At 35.2% G+C, this 21,337-nt stretch overlaps 1 protein-coding gene across 1 annotated transcript; it reads right to left on the reverse strand.

Annotated features, from left to right (window-relative positions):
* Positions 1-7,910: 7,910 nt before the first annotated feature.
* LOC131605599 (F-box/LRR-repeat protein 13-like) lies at positions 7,911-20,243 on the reverse strand. Its single transcript, XM_058877937.1, has 4 exons — positions 19,230-20,243; positions 9,145-9,444; positions 8,890-9,027; positions 7,911-8,268 (listed from the first exon to the last, which is right to left on the reverse strand). The coding sequence occupies exons 1-4, from the start codon at positions 20,241-20,243 to the stop codon at positions 8,125-8,127; spliced, it is 1,596 nt and encodes a 531-aa protein (XP_058733920.1). The 3' UTR covers positions 7,911-8,124.
* Positions 20,244-21,337: the final 1,094 nt, after the last annotated feature.

Below are 21,337 nucleotides of genomic sequence, written 5' to 3' on the forward strand. Positions count from 1 at the left end.
TCCATTTTAGGAGATAGGATCTTCTTCATTTGCTCTCTCCATTTTTTCTCTCCATTATTATAGTTTTGGAGAAATATGTATTGTATAAAAAATAAATGCATGTATTAAATGTCACATTATAACATTAATATTTCTAATACTTTAGTAATGTACCAAATGGAGAAGGGAGAAAATGGAGAAGATATTGACTCCCATTTTAGTCTCTCACAAAAACTGTAGAAGTCTGATTAGTTTCTGAGAAAAAAAGTCCTTATTAAATCTCTTATAAAATTTAACCAAGTCATGTTAGTCCCTCTACTAATATTTTTTTTAAACCATTTTTTTCTTACTTTTGAACCATGACTAGACTGCCAGTGAAAGTCCATTTTAGTCCCTCACAAAAACTGTAGAAGTCATATTAGTTTTTGAGAAAAAAAGTCCATATTAAATCCCTTATAAAATTTAACCAAGCCATGCTAGTTCATCTACTAATATTTTTTTAAACTGTTTTTTTCTTCTTCTTACTTTTGAACCATGGTTAGACTGCCATTGAAGGTCCATTTTAGTTAGGGGTGGCAAAACGGGTCAGGCCCGCCGGGTCGGCTCGTTTGACCCGCCATTTTAGGCGGGCTGGGCTGAGGTTTTCGGCTCGGTACCTTAAGTTGGCCCGCCCCGCCTAACCCGCTTAAAAAAACGGGCCGAGGCGGGGCGGGGCGGATTTTGCCCGCGGGCTTTTTGTTAAAAAAAATTATTTTTTATTTAGAATTAAAACAACTTTAACTATAAAAATAACACTCTTCTCTTAGATTGGAAAAGTTTGAAATAAAAGAACAGTTGTATAACATGCATAATTATTAAGTTGTTAATACATTAGCTCACATGTTTTCTTTAGAATTTTAAGTAAATGAGGGATTTGATGAGTCTATAAGTGTGACAAATTTTGGATTCAACTATTAAGGAATCGATTAATATAAAAGTTTATATGAAGTAATTCGTGAGAAAATTAGGTGTTGATATTTTATGCACCGAGATGTATTATGCGGTGTAATTGTTATCATTGTCTGTCTTATGTAAATTCTTAATTGGGTTTTCTAGTAGCTAGTTTTTAAATATAATTAGAGTGATATGTATTATTTATTTATTTATTTATTTTGATACGCTTTTTTATTGTGGTCGAGTTTATTTTGTTATAATTGATCTTTATTTGTCTTATTTTTTGAATTGTTTGGACTTAAGACATGTTGAAGTTCTATTGTGCGTTGTTAAAAAAATATTTTATCGACCTTTTTGGTAATAATTAATTTTTTTTGTTAATTATGTAGTAAATCAAACTGTAAAATAAAAAAATTAATAAAAATTGGCGGGCCGGCCCGCCAACCCGCCAACTCGTTAGTAAACGGGGCGGGCATGACTTTTGAGCTCGGACACCTAAGTAGGCCCGCCCCGCCCCACCCCGCTTTTGGACGGGCTTAAATGGGGCGGGCCTAAACGGGGCGGGCCGCCCGCTTTGCCACCCCTAATTTTAGTCCCTCATAAAAACTGTAGAAGTCAGATTAGTTTATGATAAAAAAAGTCCCTATTAAATCCCTTTTAAAATTTAACCAAATCATGTTAGTCTCTCTACTAATATTTTTTAAACCGTTTTTTTTACTTACTTTTGAATCATGACTGAACTGCCAGTGAAGCCCATTTTAGTCCCTCACAAAAAAGAGAGAATCCAAATTAGTCCCTGAGAAAAAAAGTCTATTTTTTTTACCGAAAAAAAATTATTGCGATACATCATAAGAAAATATTAAAAGAATGACTAACATGACTCAGTTAAATTTTGTAAGGGATTAAATAAGAATTTTTTTTTCAAGAACTAATTTGGACTCTTTTTTTTATAAGGGACTAAAATGGATCTTCACTGACACTGACAGTCCAGTCACGGTTCAAAAGTATGAAAAAATTAATTTGAAAAAAATATTAGTAGAGGGACTAATATTTTGTAAAGAATTTAGGGTTAAATAAGTTTTTGGTCCCTATAAAATTACCAAATTTCGTTTTAAGTCCCTTCAAATTTTTCCTTCAAATTTCAGTCCCTACAAAATTTTCCGTCTAAAAAAATGGTCCCTGACGTTAAAAGCCACTAACGGCTGCTGACGTGTCAAGACAGGTGGAAATTTTTTAAACCATTTGTTAATTGTTTTAATCCAGCGTGTTATTAAAGGGACCACTCATCATTCCTTTGCCCTAATTCCTCTTCTTCATCTTCTGCCTCCATCGTGACCTATATTCCTCATCTTCTTCTTTTGCCCTAATTCCTCATTCAGTGTCACTTTGTGCTTCTTCTTCGTTCTTTCGTTTTAGTTCTTCTTCGTTCATCGTGACCTATGTCGTCTGTTTCAGTGAAATCGCGATTTGGTGGTAGGTTTTGTGGGTGTCAAGCTCGGATGGTGATGTATCAATGTAACAATGGACCAAATAAGGGGAGGTTGTTTTGGAGATGTCCTTACTGGAAGAATGCTGATACTTGTAATCTATTCATATGGGCTGAAGATGTTGGTGAAAATTCTGGAAATGAAGATCTTACCATTAGGAATTCAGAGTTTGAAGTCATGGAATCTGTGGGATATATGAAGTCATTGTATGAGGATGCAAGGAAGAAGAACAAGAACTTAAAGGCCAAGTTGAAAATATTGGAATTTCATGGAAAAATAAAGATGTTGGTTCTTGTTGTGTCCTTTATGATTAATTTGTATTTTGTGTTCAAGTGTAATTACTGAGTTGTTTAGGCTTGTGAACACTTGTTAATGTAGTTTGGTTATGTTCATTGTTTGATGTATTTGTTTGATGTTCTTGTTTGATGTTCTTGTTTAATGAAATACAATGTAGTTCTTGTTTCAATTTTGTTTTTTATGATACACATAAATGAAAAACCAAAGCAACTGATAACATAAGAGTGGTTCATAATACATCTTAGATTCAGTACAAAACAAAAGAGATACATCCAAAAGTGGTTCATAATACATCACACAAATGTTTCAAAGTAAATAACAAAACAGTAGGACAATTTTGGATCACTGAGTCAAGCTCTTTTGGATGTCAGCCCATGGCTTTCTCCCACTAGCACTGCTCACAGTAGAGTCTTCCTCAGGAATTACAAATGGATCATTTTGATCCCTTCCAGGCCCCTGTATATTTTTTGTCTTCAAAGTCCTTAGTCTATCACTCTTTCTAATTGGAGATGCAGCAAGATTGGACTTTTTCCTTGGTGATATCATTACCTTCACCTGTTAAGACAAAAAACAGTTAACAATGGTTTATAAACATAGCATGCCAAGGTATATCACCACTTGTTACAAACTTACAGGGTCACTCCTAGTTGACATAGTTGACTTGTTGGCAGCTTTGGACACCTTTGGAGCAATGGATGGTTTGACAGGTTTTGGAACCTTAGGGCATTTCCCAATAAAGGTCTTGGGACCAGATCTTTTACTCTTGACAGGACTAGTATCAATTCTCAATGGTGCAATGTCAAGTATTTCCTCATCATCTAACAAGGCCTCCAATTCATCAGGATCAATTCCACAATACATTTTCATTGCCTCAGCTGAACTGACAGTGTTTTGTGAATGAGGCACATCTTCATTGCTATGAGGCACATCTTCAGGTTGAACATCATTAGCTTGCACATCATTAGCTTGCACATCATTAGCTTGATTCTCATTGCTATGAGGCACATCTTCAGCTTGCACATCATTAGCTTGATTCTCATTGCTATGAGGCACATCTTCAGCTTGCACATCACAAAATTGATTCTCACTTACAGCTTCATGTTGTGGCACATCATTAGCTTGCACAGAAGTTGGTGCATTTGCAGTAGACTTTGAATTCTTTGATTTCCCTCCTACATTTGCAGTAGACTTTGACTTCTTTGATTTCCCTCCTACATTTGCAGTAGACTTTGACTTCTTTGATTTCCCACCTACTTGCACAGAAGCCTACAACCAATTTAATTGTAAGAAAATCAACCAAAATAACTGTAACCAATTTAGTTGTATTACTTACCATTTTTTTGACTCCAGAAGTTTCCACATTAGGTGTTTGGCTTCCTTGGGTGGGTGTAACACCTGTTGGTACATCTGTTGGTACATCTGTTGGTACATCTCTTGGTACTTCACCAACAACAACTGCTAGCTGTTTGTTTTTCTTACAAGTCCTTTTGTTATGTCCATATTCAAAGCAAATCTTGCACCTATGACTTGTGTTAGTCCTTTGCCACCTTGTTTGACTTTCTTCATCATGCTCTATTCTTCTCAATTTCTTTGGTCTGCCAGGACCTCTCTTCTAAGTGGTTTAGACATAATCTCTCCTTTGTAATTCTCTACCTTCTCCCTAAGAGTGGCAAACCTACCCATTAGATAGTTTCTAATCCATTCAAACATGGTAAGTATAGGTTTATCCCTTTGCATCAAAATAGTAGCATTAAAAGATTCACTTAGGTTGTTCATAAGAACATCACACTTAGAGTATAAGGGAAAGGCATGCTTACACCACTTATTCTTGGGAATAGCATTCATCCATTCATAGGCATCTGGATTTACCTCTTTAATTTGATTCATCTTAGCCTCATGATCTTCAAAATAGGTTGCCTTTGCTGCAGCCATTATTAGATATCTATAGAGTGTACCACCCCCAAACTTCTTCTTGAAGTTAGCATACAAATGTCTTAAGCAAAATCTGTGCTCAAATTCAGGATAGTCTTCCTCAAATACATTCATCAATCCCTGCATATAAAGACCTAAGTTAATACCTAAAATCACATATAATCACATATAAGGAAAGAAAGATTAACAAATAACACCTTTTGCTGATCAGAAATGAAGCAACACCTATTATCAGAACCTATGTCTTTAAGAAGCAACCTCATAAACCAGCTCCAAGAGTCCCTACACTCAGTCTCCACAACACCAAAGGCAAGTGGAAGATACTGATCATTAGCTTCCCTACTGACAGCTATCAACAATATTCCACCATATTTGTTCTTTAAGTGACAACCATCCAATCCTATGAAAGGTCTACAACCATTCTTGAATGCTCTCTTTGTACCATCAAAGCACATGTAGCACCTTTCAAACTTAGGTGGCAAACCAGAAATGTTCAACTTAAATGTATTACCTATACATGCCCTTCTCAATTCAGCTCCATATGACCATAACATACTATACAGCTTGGTTGAGTCACCTTCAACAACCCTTCTAGCTATTTGCCTTGCTTTGAAAGCCCTACATCCAGTTATTTCTGTGGCAAACCTCAATCTAACATCAGAAACAATCTCATTCAATTTCATACCTGAATTGTTCTTCAACTTGTCCACAATTATTCTAGACACCCAATCAGCATTAGCATTCTTGTTGAAGAACTTTCTTCCACATTTGTGCTTCTGAATTAAAGTCTTAATCCTGAAAGATTCAGTTCTCAAAACTCTACTGCATAAAACAGTGTAACCACATTGTTGTTTATCCTACAAATAACCCTGCACCTTTCCCCATCATTTTTGGCAAACTTAACTTCCCTACCATTCAACACATTGTGTTCCAGTACAGCCTTTTTAAATTGCTTCAGAGATGAAAATTCCATTCCAACCTTGAACTTAAATTCCTTTCTAAGTTTTTCATCATCCCTAAGAGTGTGTTTGGATGGAGCATTTTAACGAGGGAAAGTAATGTTTTGAGGGAATTTAAAATGATTTGACCAAAATCCATTGTTTGGATACAAAAATGAAGAATTGTTAAAATGATGGAAATTTATGGAGTATTTCATCTAAGTTAAATTTAATCATTTTGAAATGACACTAAAATCTAAAGAATTTGAAATTCCTCTCATGTTCCATAGAATGTATTTGTTATTATTATTTCTTCAAATTTTACAAATTGGTCCTCATATTTTCCAAAATTATAAAATTGACCCCAAAATGTTTTAAAAAATTGCAAATTGGTCCTTGATAATTTTTAAAATTTACAATTTGGTCCTTCAAATTTTAAAAATTGCAATTTGGTCCTTACTTTTCAATTTTTTAATTTGGTCCAAAAAAATTATATTTTATAAAAAATGACCCAAAAAATCTAACAATGAATTACCTTAATACTTCATCCAAACAAAATAATTTAAAATGAATGGATTTCAATTGAATCATTTGAATTGCTTTGAATTTTAAATTCCCTTAAAATTTTTAATTACCTCATCCAAACACACTCTAAACCTTATCACTGAAGGCCTACCATCATCACTATCATCATCTGCCCCACTATCAAGCTCATCTGTTAAGTATTCATCATCAATTAAATGTTCCCTTTCCATCTCTTCTGTCATCATTCCTGTATGTATCCCACCTGCACCATTTTCTACTCCACCTGCACCATTTTCTACTCCACCTGCACCATCTTCTACTCCACCTGCACCAGAATTGTTGATCTCTTCACCTACATCTTCATCAATATCATTCATCCTCTCCTCTTCACTATCTTCAAAATGTATGCCATCCAAAGAGTCTTCACTTGATTCACCATCTTCACTTTCCTCCACATTAACATTTTCTTTTTCTTTTGGCTCAGTATATATCTCAATATCAGACTTTGTCTCCTCAGCACACATAGCTAACAATGTTGCATCCTCATCATTAACAAGTGGTTTTAGATCATTTTCAAGTGAGCCATGTTCGGACTTCCACCACATTTTCACATCTTCCTTTATAAATGAAGCATCCAAAGCCTTAAGTAAATCACATGCTTCAAAATATGACCAGAAATCTGGGTCCTGACCAGCTATAGCAAAAACATTGCCCCCTTCATATGTTACCCCTTCATCTCTTACAAATTTTCCTTTGGTAAAAAAGACAACCTTAAATAACCTCATTCCCTACACATTTCAAGTTAACCAATGGTATATCAGACAGTGAGTTGACAACAAAATAAAACCCTAAACAATGGTATATGGCATGCAAGGAACAACCAACCCTAAACAAGATTCAAGACAGAAATCTCGCAATTATTAAACAATAGAATGAGAAAGTGGGACTTACCTTGTCGTTTTTTGGACCGGAGCACTCAAAACCAGGAGTTGTCGTTGTTGGGACCACTTGAATGAAAAGGCAAAGAAAGGATGAGAGAAGAGGGACCACGATGAAGTCTTGAGAGAGAAGAGAGACCAGAAGAAGAAGAAGAGGAGAAGATAAGGGTGGATTGTCCCTGTACACGCTGGATTAAAACAATTAACAAATGGTTTAAAAAATTTCCACCTGTCTTGACACGTCAGCAGCCGTTAGTGGCTTTTAACGTCAGGGACCATTTTTTTAGACGGAAAATTTTGTAGGGACTGAGATTTGAAGGAAAAATTTGAAGGGACTTAAAACGAAATTTGGTAATTTTATAAGGACCAAAAACTTATTTAACCCAAGAATTTAATAGGGTTTTTTTGTCTCAGGGACTAATCTGACCTCTGCAGTTTTTGTGAGGGACTAAATAGATCTTCCCTTTAAATTTTAATGGATGAAATGAAGAAACATAATAAATTTGTTCTATTTCATTTCCAAATTCTCTAATGTCCATTTCAACCAATTATTTTATACCGCAAATGAGATTTTATAAATAAAATATTACTTTTTATCTCTTGGTTTTCAAACTATGAATCAGTTTTGGTTTTCAATTCCGTTCTTCCTAAAAACCTTTCAACCTCAAAAGTAAACCAATATTGAATTATAATAAAGTTGAAATCTAAAGCATCAATAGCAAACTGGCCTAGTCGCCTAGAGGTACTTCTTGTTGTCCAACAACTAGGAATATAACCACAACGTGACAATTAACTAGCAGTTTTGCATTAGTTAAAGACAAATGTGAAATACACATAACTGCTTGCATTATTCTTCTGAGTAATCTTCCATTCAACCCAGTGTTACATTACTTATCCTTCTAAACTTTAAGGAAACTTGTTTAACAGGAATATTACAGGTCCAGCCAGCATCTTACAACATCTCTCATTTTTATTTCTGTTTTATTTTTTCTTAAACATCTTCACAATGGTGTATCAAATAATCATTATCCTAAATTGAAAAAGCTAGCTGGAAACACCAATATGTCAGGTACGCTCAAAATTGAGACCATGATTCTAAACTGCAGTATTGTAGCGGTTAGGATGAAAAATTTGATAGCGTATGAGGCTTGCGTGAAAGTATAATGATAAATACAGTACAAGAAAACTGTATGTGTCAGGCCAAAGAGTTGATTCACTGCTGTCAACCTTAGTTGCCATCTGTCATATAAACAAACGTTAATTAGTTTGGTGCAACAAATGTAATGTGACACATCCCGGAGGCTGCCATGATAGTAGAGCAAATCATATTCTATATCAACTTAATGTAATGTTCATGATAACAATACCAGCCAGCAAATATTATCCTATATCAATATAGTTCACTTCATAAGAAATTAAAAAGTGCTATTACAATTAATAATAGTTTCTATCAATATCAGCATAATGTACCAGTACAAGCATACACCGACCTAGTTCTTCAGCAATATGTTATATTTAACAACAAATACAATGTCTCTATTGATTAAGCAATTACTGTTTCAATGCCATGTATCTTTACTTCCAGTTCTTTGATCATTAACTTCCAGCTAAGACATTACAAAAGAAAGCAAGTAGAAAACAGGGGGGCAGCATGCAATTGATGGACAGATGAAGATCATAGATGCCTAAGTCATCATTCTTGAACAATTTCTACTGGAGTAAACCGCAGACAGGGGTTCCTAAAATAATCTAATATCTCAAAAATGGAAATCTCCGCATGAAAATAGAAAATGGCATCCAAAAATTCTGTTTACATGAAACTTAAAGGGGATTCATTAAAATGCATGTGAGGAATGTTACATTTTCAGCGTGACAGAGATAAAGACCGGGTGGTGCAGCAGAGGCTGGTGCAGCGGCAGAAGCAGAAGTGGGGGTGGCAGGCACGGCAAATTGTGAACGATAGCAAGTGTTCTCCGTGCCCTTTACAGATTCTGCAACCTGTTTAGTAACAGCGAATCCAAACTCTTGTTATGGTTGTTTTATTTGAAATTATCTAAGTCCAGAGTCTCATGAAATTCAGCACACTCAATTTCCTTATGGTTTTCAAATAACTACCTGCTTAAGATTAAAACAATCGTCATACTTTGTTGTGATGTTAACTTGTGCCGATGGAGAGTTTTGTAGCAAGAAATCAACCATTCCATCATGTATGGGAGGTGGTTTCAAACCTTTAAATTCCTTTCTTAACTTTGCAGCTTCTTTAAGTGACTTGGCAGTAGCTTTCTTTAACATGGCCTTTTCCATTAAATATTCTAGTGATCCAAAATGAATTGGTATCAGTTCTACTTCCAATGACTTCAGGTTAAACAAAGAAGGGAGCTTAACTTCCAATAAATTAGGAAGTAAGGAGAGAATCTAAGCAATGAGAGTGAATTAAGATCAGTTTTATACACATAAACTGATTATTAATAAAATTAAAAAATAAAATAAAAAAAATCTTGAACTATTAATGACTAAACTTTCAACTTGGAGAAGGTGGAAAAGGGCTCAGCAGAACCGTTTTCACCACCGGAAAAGATAAAACCTGCTAACTCTAAGTTGGTCAATAAAGGCAAATTCCAAGAATTTGAAAATAATGATTCTGTATAATTACCATTACCTAAATTCTTAGAGCTAATTGAAAGCTTAAGAGATCTAAGAGCCTGACAAGAAGAAATGCATCTGAGAATGGGAATAGTGTCAGCAGTGACATCAATTCGTAATTGGTGGATGTGGGTATTATGGGAATAAACATAGTTTAAAATCATTTTGAGGAGTTTAGTCTCAATAACGCCCAAACGAACGAAATCTAGAGAGTACAGTGCAATTGAGGTATCACCAAGAGTCAAAATCTGAGACACAAATAAGGCAAAACTCTTGACAGTGGAAAATTTAGCGTAATGCAATATAAGGGTAGGAACGCGTTTCCAAACATGGATCCATCTTGTGGATAAAACGCAAGTTTGAACGGAATATTTGGAATTAAAAAAATGACAAAATGTGAATTAGAAGACAATCAGGTAAGTTAGTGAGCCTGTCTTGATTAGAGTCATAGGAATTGTATCATAGTGTTCCTGCTTTCTCAATTTTCTTGAAAATCGACCTTAAATTGAAATTTTATCGTGCCATTTCTTAAAAACAAAATAGAGAGCAACAAAATAAGTGGCACCACCCTAAAATTCTAATTCCTTATTTTTTTTATTTTATTTAATTTATTTTCTGTTTCCATAATTTTTGAAAAAAATCCAAAAAAGATTGTAGACACTTAATTTGATTTTTAAATGTATTTTTATATTTTATAATTTAATTTTAATTATTTTTCTAATTATTAATTGTTTTTCTCAATAGAAAAATGGTTCGTATTTGCCTATTTGTTGCATTGTCGATGCATGACTACTATATGTGTTTATCCTGATACATTCGATACTAAATTAAAAAATATGCGTGACTACTATATGCCTTTATCCAGGTGCATTCGATACAAAATTAAAAAAAATATAAAGAATTTTCGAATATGCAAATTCAAAAACATATACATAAAATTTAACTGGATATGCACCTCCAAAATCAAGTATAATAAAAATTTTGTAAAAAATAAATACATTCGAAAATATATTTTCAAAAGTAGAAAGCATTTTTGACATTTGCCCAAAGATTTATATCATTTGTACACCAAAGAACTAACTATACCAAGATATTATAATTCAAGCCAAAAATAAAACAACATTTCAGGAAAGTGTAAAAAAGGAAAAATTTAATTGAGCTCTAAAATTTTTGTTTGTCTTGTTTGTCTTCTAATTCAAAGAGAGTAACATTTGTAATTTGAAATTCAATTAGGAGAAACATAAAAGCTTGACTAATAAGCATGTCTGGATTGGCTTTTGAAAGACCCACAATCAATTCTAGAGAAGTAGAATTGATTATGGATGATTTTGAGGTGTTTGTTTTATCAAAAGTAGAATTGATTCTGCCTCCAGAATTGATTCTACTTGAAGCTAGAATTTGTAGCTTCTATCTCCAGAATTGATTCTGGGTTATTTTTACACTGAAATTTATTGTTCAACTCACTTTTCCATAAATGTATCCAAACATAAATCAATTATGCTAAATTCAATTCTGTTAAAATCAATTCTACCAAACTCAATTCTGGTAGAATCAATTCTGTTCACCACCAATTCAAACACACCCTAAGTATAGATTGAACTCAATACTCCCAATTGATTCAACATTAACTAAAATTCAATTATCACTTGAGTTTAATCAGAGCTCCTCTGCTACAAATCCACTTCAAGCAGGTGCTACGCTAGGTTGGCACTTCTCCACCTTATCTCCATTTGATGATTTATCACCCTAAATGCAGAAAACGAAACTAGCAATTGTCACTGTGAAATCATTCGTATTAAAAAAGTTTGCAACAGGTATAAAAAAAGAAAACAAAGAATAAATGAACATGAAAGATTCAAAAACTAATAGTTGTAGATGACAATCAATCATATTGTAATAAAAATATCTTGCTCTCATGAGCACATGATCAATATTTAATTTGATGAGAAAGAATGACAATCATAAGGCATGAGTTGTATTGTATAATGAAAATGCAACAAACAGTACTAAATTTGAAAGGAAAACTGTTGGTGCACAATGAATTAAGATGGTGACAAAGAGAATAACGGCGCAAAAGAGATGAGAGAATAAATGTTGTATTCTACTTGCGTTATCAATAAATGACAGCTACTACAAGGCTATTTATAAGAAAAGAAAATCTTGCCACATAAGCCCTAAAACAGTAAACTTAGTGAACAAGTCTAAAGTACAAACAGTACTACAAAATACTAAAGTACCCTTACTACTAAACAGCTAAGCTAATGGGACCCAGACAGCATCTTCTGGTCAATACTATCTTCTGAGTAACCATCAGAAGATCAGTCCATCTTCTGAATATTGAATTACTCTTCAATACCATCCCTTAATTCATATTCTTCAATCAAAACTGACAACGCCAATTCCATTCCTCAAGAGCAGAAATTGATCCGTCTTGATTGCCTTCGTCAGAACATCTGCCACTTGCTTCTGAGTGCTACAGTGCACAACTTCTAATGTTCCATTCTGGACTTGGCTTCTCAAGAAATGATACTTAGTCTCAATATGCTTGCTTCTTCCATGTAACACCGGATTCTTGGCAAGATTGATTGCAGACTTGTTATCAATCATCAGCTTCAAAGGCTTCTTCACTCTAATCTTCAGATCTTCTAATAGATTCAGAAGCCACACAGCTTGACATGCAGCTACAGCGCCTGCGATGTACTCAGCTTCACAGGTTGATAGAGCAACAACAGGTTGCTTCTTGGAACTCCAAGAGATAGGGCCTCCCAGAAACATGAACAAATATCCAGAAGTACTCCTTCTATCAACTCTGTCTCCACACCAATCAGAATCAGAATAACTCAATAATTCTGATTCTTCCTTTCTCCCAGAAGGAAACAATATGCCAAACTTCAGAGTTCCCTTGACATATCTCAAGACTCTGACAGCAGCTTGGTAATGGGACCACTTAGGTTTACTCATGAACCTACTAACCAATCCAACTGCATAGCATATATCAGGCCTGGTATTACACAAATACCTTAGAGAACCAACCAGCTGTTTGAATACCGTAGCATCAACATCTTCACCTTCAGAATCAGAGTCCAACTTCTGATTCACTTCTGACGGTGTAACAGCAGCTTTGCAATTCTCCAACTTGAATTTCTTCAGAAGTTCTAACTCATACTTCAACTGATGCAGAATGATACCATCTTCTGAGTACAGAATCTCCATCCCTAGAAAATATGACATTTTCCCAAGGTCTGTAATCTCAAACTCATTCATCAGCACCTTCTTGAACTTCATCAGATCTTCTGGACAACTCCCCGTAAGCAATATGTCATCAACATAAAGACACAACAGAATCATATTGCTTCCAGAATGTTGCACATAAACTCCATATTCCATCTCACACTTCTGAAACCCTTGCTTCTTGAAAAATGAATCAATCTTCAAATTCCAAGCTCTGGGTGCTTGCTTCAATCCATACAGAGCTTTGTGTAATTTGTACACCATCCCTTCCTTATTCTTTTTCACAAAGCCAGGGGGTTGTGACACATATACCTCCTCTTGTAATGGACCGTTCGGAAATGCAGACTTTACATCCAGATGCATCAAGGACCAACCTCTGTTCGCAGCTAACGCAATCACCAGTCTGATTGTTTCATGTCTAGCTACAGGAGCAAACACCTCAAAGTAATCTAGTCCAGGTTTCTGAAGAAAACCTCTAGCCACTAGCCTTGCTTTGTGTTTACCAACTGATCCATCTGGCTTCAGCTTTACTTTGAAAACCCATCTGACGCTGATGGCTTTCTTATTCTTTGGAAGTTCTGTCAGCTTCCAAGTCTTGTTTCTTTCTATAGCCTCAAGTTCTTCTTTCATGGCATTCAGCCAGACCTTCTTCTTGAGCGCTTCTTCTATACTCACTGGTTCAGAATCTACTAACATAGCACACTGAATGACCTCTCCTTCTGAGTCAACTTCTGTGTCTTGCAACATGTCAAAATCTGCAAACCTTCTTGGTATAGTTCTGACTCTTTGTGGTCGCTGAGCTACTTCAGAGTCAGCTACTCCTGAGTCACCACCTCCATGATCATCTCCAGAAGCTTGTCCTCCAGACCCTATGTCTTCAGAGTTTTCCCTTCCAGAATCATGACTACCACCAGAATCTGGATCATCATCAGAATCTGGATCAGAATCAGATTCTCCTTCTGACTCATCTTCAGAAGATGCTTCATCTTCTGACTCGTCTTCAGAAGATTCATCTTCTGACTCTAACTTTTCTTCAAAAGTTATCTCTACATCAGAAGTTGGTTGAGACTCTTTCCAATCCCAAACTTCTGATTCCTTCACAATGACGTCTCTGCTGACTTCAACTTTGTTAGTCTCTGGACAATAGAGCTTGTATGCACCTGTACTGTGATACCCCACCAATAACATCACCTTGCTTCTATCATCCAGCTTCTTCCTTCTTGCTTCTGGAACGTGTTTGTAACACACAGAACCAAAAACCTTCAGATGACTAACACTTTGCTTCTCTTTAGTCCACTTCTCTAAAGGAACAATTTCCTTCAGCCTCTTCGTTGGACACCTGTTGAGCACATATGCTGCAGTAGCAACAGCTTCTCCCCATAGATTATGAGGAAGCTTCTTCTCTTTAAGCATACTTCTCGTCATATCAAGCAAAGTACGGTTTCTACGTTCAGCAAGACCATTGTGTTGAGGAGTATAAGGAGCAGTAACTTCATGCTCAATTCCATTATCATCACAGAACTTCTGGAATTCTGTAGAGTTATACTCGCCTCCACCATCCGTTCTGAGAATCTTTATCTTCTGACCACTCTGCTTCTCAGCCTTCACCTTGAACTTCTGGAATTCTGTAAACACCTCATTCTTAAACTTAATGAGAGTTACCCACGTCATTCTTGTGAACTCATCCACAAAAGACACAAAATACCTATTTCCTCCAAGTGAAGGTTCTGGAAATGGTCCACACACATCAGAGTGCACTACTCCCAGAGCATGCTTTTCTCTTGGAGCAACTTCTGATACGAATGGCAATCTGGGTTGTTTGCCTTTCATGCATACCTCACATGACTTCTCAGGCTTCACAATCTTTGGAATGCCATGTACAAGCTTCTTGGAACTTAGATGCCCCAGGCTTCTATAGTTCAAGTGCCCCAACCTCTTGTGCCACAGCTTACTATCACCTTCTGAGCCTTCAGCACTCAGACACTCTATTTCAGCTGTTTCTACATTCACCTTGAATGTTCTGTTGCTTCCCTGTTCAGATTGCATAATCAACTTCTGATTGGAATCATACAACTTCAAGAGGTTATTCTTCATAACAACTGAGAAACCTTTCTCAATGAGCTGACCCACACTCATCAGATTGCTTCTGATTCCAGGAACATACCAAACATCCTTGATCAGAACAGTCTTTCCATTCTTCACTTTGACTTTGACATTTCCCATACCTTCTGCATATAGGTACTTATCATCAGCACATCTGATCTTTGTCCTCCTTTCAGAGTCAAAGTCTATCAGCCATTGTTTGTTTCCAGTCAAGTGATTTGAACATCCAGTGTCCATATACCACCATTCTGACGAACATCTTTTGTCCGACTCTGAAGCCATCAATAGCACAGGTTCATCATCTGATCCTCCTCTGGCTATATTTGCTTCTTCTGATCTCCTTCCTTTGTTTGCCAAACAGTCTCTAGCAAAATGGCCAAACTGTTTGCAACAGTAACATTGAACTTTCTTCTTATCCTTTCCCTTCTGATATCTCTTATCATCAGAAGTTGAGGCTTCCTTCTGGAATCTATCACCACGTCTATGCTTCTGGTCCTTCTTGACAAAAGAAGCCTTCAGAGCTTGCTCAACTTCTCTCTCAGAAGTTCTCTCAGTCAGACGCAACTCTTGTGCTTCTAAACTGCTTTGCAACTCTTCTATTCTCATGGTTTCCAGATCTTTAGAATGTTCAATGGATACAACAATATAATCAAATTGAGGAGTAAGTGACCTCAATATCTTCTCTATGATTACTTGTTCAGAAAGAGTTTCTCCACAAGCCTTCATCTCATTAGTGATCACAATCACTCTAGAGATATACTCAGAGACTTTCTCATTGTTCTTCATGTTGAGATTCTCATATTGCTTTCTCAGGGATTGAAGCTTCACCTTCTTCACTGATACGTCACCACCGTAACACCTGACCAGTATATCCCACGCCTCCTTTGACGTCATAGAATCAGCAATCTTCTCAAACACGTTCACATCCACACACTGATGGATGAAGAACAACGCCTTTTGGTCTCTCTTCTTCGTCTCTCTCTGCGCTTCTCTTTGTTCTTCCGTTGCATCCGCTGCAACCGGAATATATCCTCCAGTGACAAGATCTAGAACATCTTGAGCACCAAATAATACACGCATTTGAATCATCCATCTATTCCAATTTTTACCATCAAGAACTGGAAGTTTGGTATTCAAGTTGCTTCCACTCATCTTTAAACTTGTGCAGACAAAAACAGATTTCACTCACACTCACACAGTGTTTCCCAACCCACAAACAATCAAGAAAAATGTGATTCAACACAACTTTGTTTCCCAGAAACAAAATCAATCACACAGTCACACAAACTCACGTTCACTCGTGTTTCCCTGTGTTTGGAACCGGAGCTCTAGATACCAATTGTTGGTGCACAATGAATTAAGATGGTGACAAAGAGAATAACGGCGCAAAAGAGATGAGAGAATAAATGTTGTATTCTACTTGCGTTATCAATAAATGACAGCTACTACAAGGCTATTTATAAGAAAAGAAAATCTTGCCACATAAGCCCTAAAACAGTAAACTTAGTGAACAAGTCTAAAGTACAAACAGTACTACAAAATACTAAAGTACCCTTACTACTAAACAGCTAAGCTAATGGGACCCAGACAGCATCTTCTGGTCAATACTATCTTCTGAGTAACCATCAGAAGATCAGTCCATCTTCTGAATATTGAATTACTCTTCAATAAAAACTCCTATATTTCCTTTGCTAAATATAGCAAGTTATGGTCTGATTTATCTTATCACAAACAACCAAATACTGAGTACAAGCATATCTATCTATATTTGTACAGAAATTCATCTACCACGCATATTGTGAAAGGCTTTTATGGATCTCAATCTAATAAAAGTTTTCCAAATAGTTTTCTGGCAGCCGACATCTTTCAGAAGTACCATTCAAGTAAACCAAAAAAAACTCAAAACTAACATGCCTATATTATGATTTTATTTTAAAATTAGATTCGCACGACTTGCAAGCAAAATAACATGCAGCCATCTTACTCCCAATATGAGAATAATATAGCAAATCTATGACCAACTATAAAGAATAATGTATGTAAGATTGGATAAACTCTTCAGCAAGACCTTATAATTTTTTCAAAGAAATAATTACAATAACAAATATTTTTTAATAGCTACCTGATTAAGTTTAAAAGTACCTGGCCACTTTGGTTTTATGTCAACTTTTGCGGACGGAGAATTTTGAAGCAAGAAGTCAAGCATTCCATCGGGTATGGGAGGTGGTTCCAAACCTGCTTTAAATGCATTTCGTAACATGGCAGCTTCTTTCTGTGACTTGGCAGCAGTTTTCTTTAACATGGCATCTTTCAGTGCGGAGACTAATCCCATTTGAACTCGAAGTGGTTTCACTTTTATTTCCATAGACTTTAAGTTATACAAAGAAGGGAGCTTAACCTCCAATACATCGGGAACTAAGGAAAGAAACTACACAATGAGAAATGAGGTTGAATTAAGATCGGTTATGCAAGTGAATTGAATTTTAACAAAATTTAGAAATAAAATAAGGAATCTTAAAAAGTGTTGGGTTTTGAGCTAGTAGTGATAGTTTAGAATGTAGTTGGATAGTGTAAACATTACTGATTGATAGTTGAAAGATAGTAGCAAGTAGTGTGTGAGCTAGTATCGGAGCATTACAACACATAAGTAATCAATTTGTTGTAGGAGGAGAGTAATAGTAGAATGAAGCCTCCAATGTTATTGATTATTGGACTTTAAAGGCTTAAAGGCTTGAAGATAATTACACATATGTTTGCCTATTTATAGGAGCTTAAGGATGTTTCTAGAATAGAACTATCTAGGCTCTTGTGGTCTTTTCTACATTACATTTACATAGAACTTTCTAGACTATAAGTAAATCTAAGAATCATTGGAACACTCTAGAAACATGTAGCAACTTTAGACTATTCTAGTTTTCTCTAAACATTGTCATGTATTTATGCTAGAATATTCTAGAAATGTGCATCAATTTTAACACTCCTCCTTGATGCATATTTCCGTAACTCCAAGTGTAGTCCATAATTGTTCAAATGTGAATTTGTGAAACTATCTCCTCCTCCATTGATACTCTTGTGTAATATATTCTATTTTGAAAAGCATTACCTCCATCGTGATTCCACTTTGTCACACTACTTGTCTCAATGAATGTTAGTAAACTCTTTCTCAACACTATTGAAGGCTTTTTTATGAGAATCATTTTCACTCCTTAGTTGTGTTTCTGATCTTCCTTGTTTGTCTTGTTAAAGACTTCTAGCAAAGACCACTTTTTTTGTCTAGTTGCATGTGAATCTCCTTGTCATCACTCTTGCTTCTTAGTTACTTATGAGTCTCCTTGTCTTTCTTGTAGAAGAATTTTGACAGGGACTCATTCTTGCTCTAGTAGTTGCATTTGTCTTCTTAGGCTTGTACTCAAGTTGAGCCTCAGAGGCCACAGGTCTCAATTTTTTTATCGCCTGGACTTGTGCTCTATCTGAACTCGAGCCTTATTTGCCATTGGTTTACTACATTAGTTGAACTTGAAATTAAGAGGGTCAAACTGTTAGGCTACTTGAACTCCTCTCTTTCATTTTTAGTTTTGGGTTTTAACTCAAACAGAGTCGGGCCGTGTAGCTACCTGTACTCCTTTGTGTTTGAGTCGGAGACCTCATTTTCTAGTTTTAATAAAATTGTTGGTGACAAGAAGAAATAGTTTGCTACGCCCCGTGAATGACCGAACGTAGCTCTGATACCACTGTTGGGTATTTGAGGGTAGTAGTGATAGTTTAGAATGTAGTTGGATAGTGTGAAGAGCTTGGGTTGATAGTTGAAAGATAGTACCAAGTAGTGTGTGAGCTAGTATTGGAGCATGGTAACACATAAGTAATCAATTTGTTGTAGGAGGAGAGTAGTAGTATGATGAAGCCTTCAATATTATTAGACTTTAAAGGCTTAAAGGCTTGAAGATAATTACACATATGTTTGCCTATTTATAGGAGCTTAAGGATGTTTCTAGAATAGAACTATCTAGGCTCTTGTGGTCTTTTCTACATTACATTTACATAGAACTTTCTAGACTATAAGTAAATCTAAGAATCATTGGAACACTCTAGAAACATGTAGCAACTTTAGACTATTCTAGTTTTCTCTAAACATTGTCATGTATTTATGCTAGAATATTCTAGAAATGTGCATCAATTTTAACAAAAAGAAAGTAAAATGAAAACCTAAATACATGAAAAAGCACCTGAAGAGTACTTGAAGTAACTGTCAATGATTTTACATTGACAAAGTCTAGGAGCCAGTTGAAAAGATGAAGAGGATACTTCACCCAATTTGAAAGCACGCATGGTTCAATAATCACTTGTTTAACTGAAGAAAGACCGCTCCCATATATTTTAGGAACACGGCTGCTAGTAAAAGTAAAGCTACAAAGGCTCGGAGTAGATAAGTGGATTTTGGCAATGTCAAATGCATTATTATGCATAACCAAATCGACAAGTGACTCACTTGATATGTTGAGGATTGGTACAATGGCAAGTTGACTATGACGTATAGCCAAATTGACAAGTGAGTCATTTGATATGTTGAGGATTTGTACATCCTTTACAAAACAACTAAGAATGACCAAACTATTCAACTTGGTAAAGCCCAAAAAAGGGTCACCACCAGAAAAGACAAAATTTGTTAGGTTTAAGGTGGTCAATGATGGCATATTCAAAGATTTTGGAAATAATGGTCTTGTATTACTACCATCATTATCATTAGAGTAAAGTGAAAGCCAAAGAGATGTAAGAGCGTGACATGAAGAAACACAGCGGAGAACGAAAGGAATATCACCACAAACACCGATTCGTAATTGTTGGAGATGGGTGTTATGGGAAAAAACATAGTTTAAAATCCTTTTAACGAGTTGAGGCTCGATATCAGCCGGACATATAAGGTCAAGAACATGAAGCGCAGTTGAGTTATGACGGATAGACAAAATGTTAGACACAAATGCGACAAAATGGTTGTTAGTGGTAAATCTTAAAGGGTGCAGTATAATAGATGGAATGTGTTTCCAGAGATGTTTCCATCTGGTGGACAAAACGCAAGTTTGAACAACATGTTTGGTATTCAAAAATGACAAAATGTGAAGGACAATACAATCGGGCAAGTCACTGAGCCTGTCTTCACCTTCTTGTTTATTTCCATCCTCATAATGTCTTCTTCTTTTCGTTTTATCTCGAATCATGTCCTCTTGGATAAAATCAGACATATGCCTTGTTTCCTTTTTGTGAAACATTGAAAAGGAACAACCAAATAAGTAATTCAACAGCAAAATTTCAAGCCAGGGAAACGTTTTGTTCGATTGAAACAACGGGAGAAAAAAAAACAGAAAATATTTGGTGATAATGATTTAGGGAAAATACTACCTTGTTATTGAGTTGTGACTTGCGCGCTGGATTGGAACGCTGCAGCTAGAAGTCACAAAATGGATGGAAACATGCAAACACGTGCTTTCTAGGGCTCATTTTGTTTGATTCTGAGACACTGGAAGTCAGTCTAATTTGTTCGTAGATGTAACTTGGTACTAGGTTACACTTACTAGATGGGAGGTAAAAACCAAAAGTTCTAATTTGGATTTGGAGGCGCGACTCCCGATTCACTTGAAGCTAGAAAATATAAGTCAAACTAATAGTATCTTACTATCTTTAACGAGTGAACTATAAAATATAAAAAAATTGGAATTCAAATAAATATATATGAGAATTGCTTTTATAGGAGGAGAATTGATTTTGAAAAAGCTAACATGCACTTAATCAAGTAAAAGCCAATTCAAACATGCACTTAATCAATTAAGAAATAAATTATATCATAAGATTGAAATTACATAACACAAATAAATAGTCAATTAATAGTTAAAATATTTAATCAATTTAAATTAAACCGTTAATTAATTTTTAAAATTATTTAGTTAATTAGTGATCAATTAGTTTAATAGTAATTCAATAAAATATTAATTTAATTTATTTTTATTTGATTAATTATATTTAAGATTTTTATTTTATTTTTTTTTAATTTTTGTATTATTTAAAATTAATAAATATTTATTTATTTGTTATTTAAAATAAATAAATGTTTGTTTTAAATGATTGATTAAGTATTCATTATTAAGAATATTAACAATAGAAATTGATTTGTCAATTGTAAAAATGACTATCATTTAATTTGAACAGACTTGGGTTTAAGATCTCATTCGTAGTTGATACAAATTTTAACTTTTTTGTTTTAAATTCAAAATCATTTAATATTACTAAAAATCATAGGAATTACTCCCTCCGTTTTTTATTATAAGTCGTTTTGGAAAAA

Source organism: Vicia villosa, linkage group LG5 (genome assembly GCF_029867415.1).
Source record: "Vicia villosa cultivar HV-30 ecotype Madison, WI linkage group LG5, Vvil1.0, whole genome shotgun sequence".
In the NCBI taxonomy this organism is placed as follows: Eukaryota; Viridiplantae; Streptophyta; class Magnoliopsida; order Fabales; family Fabaceae; genus Vicia; species Vicia villosa.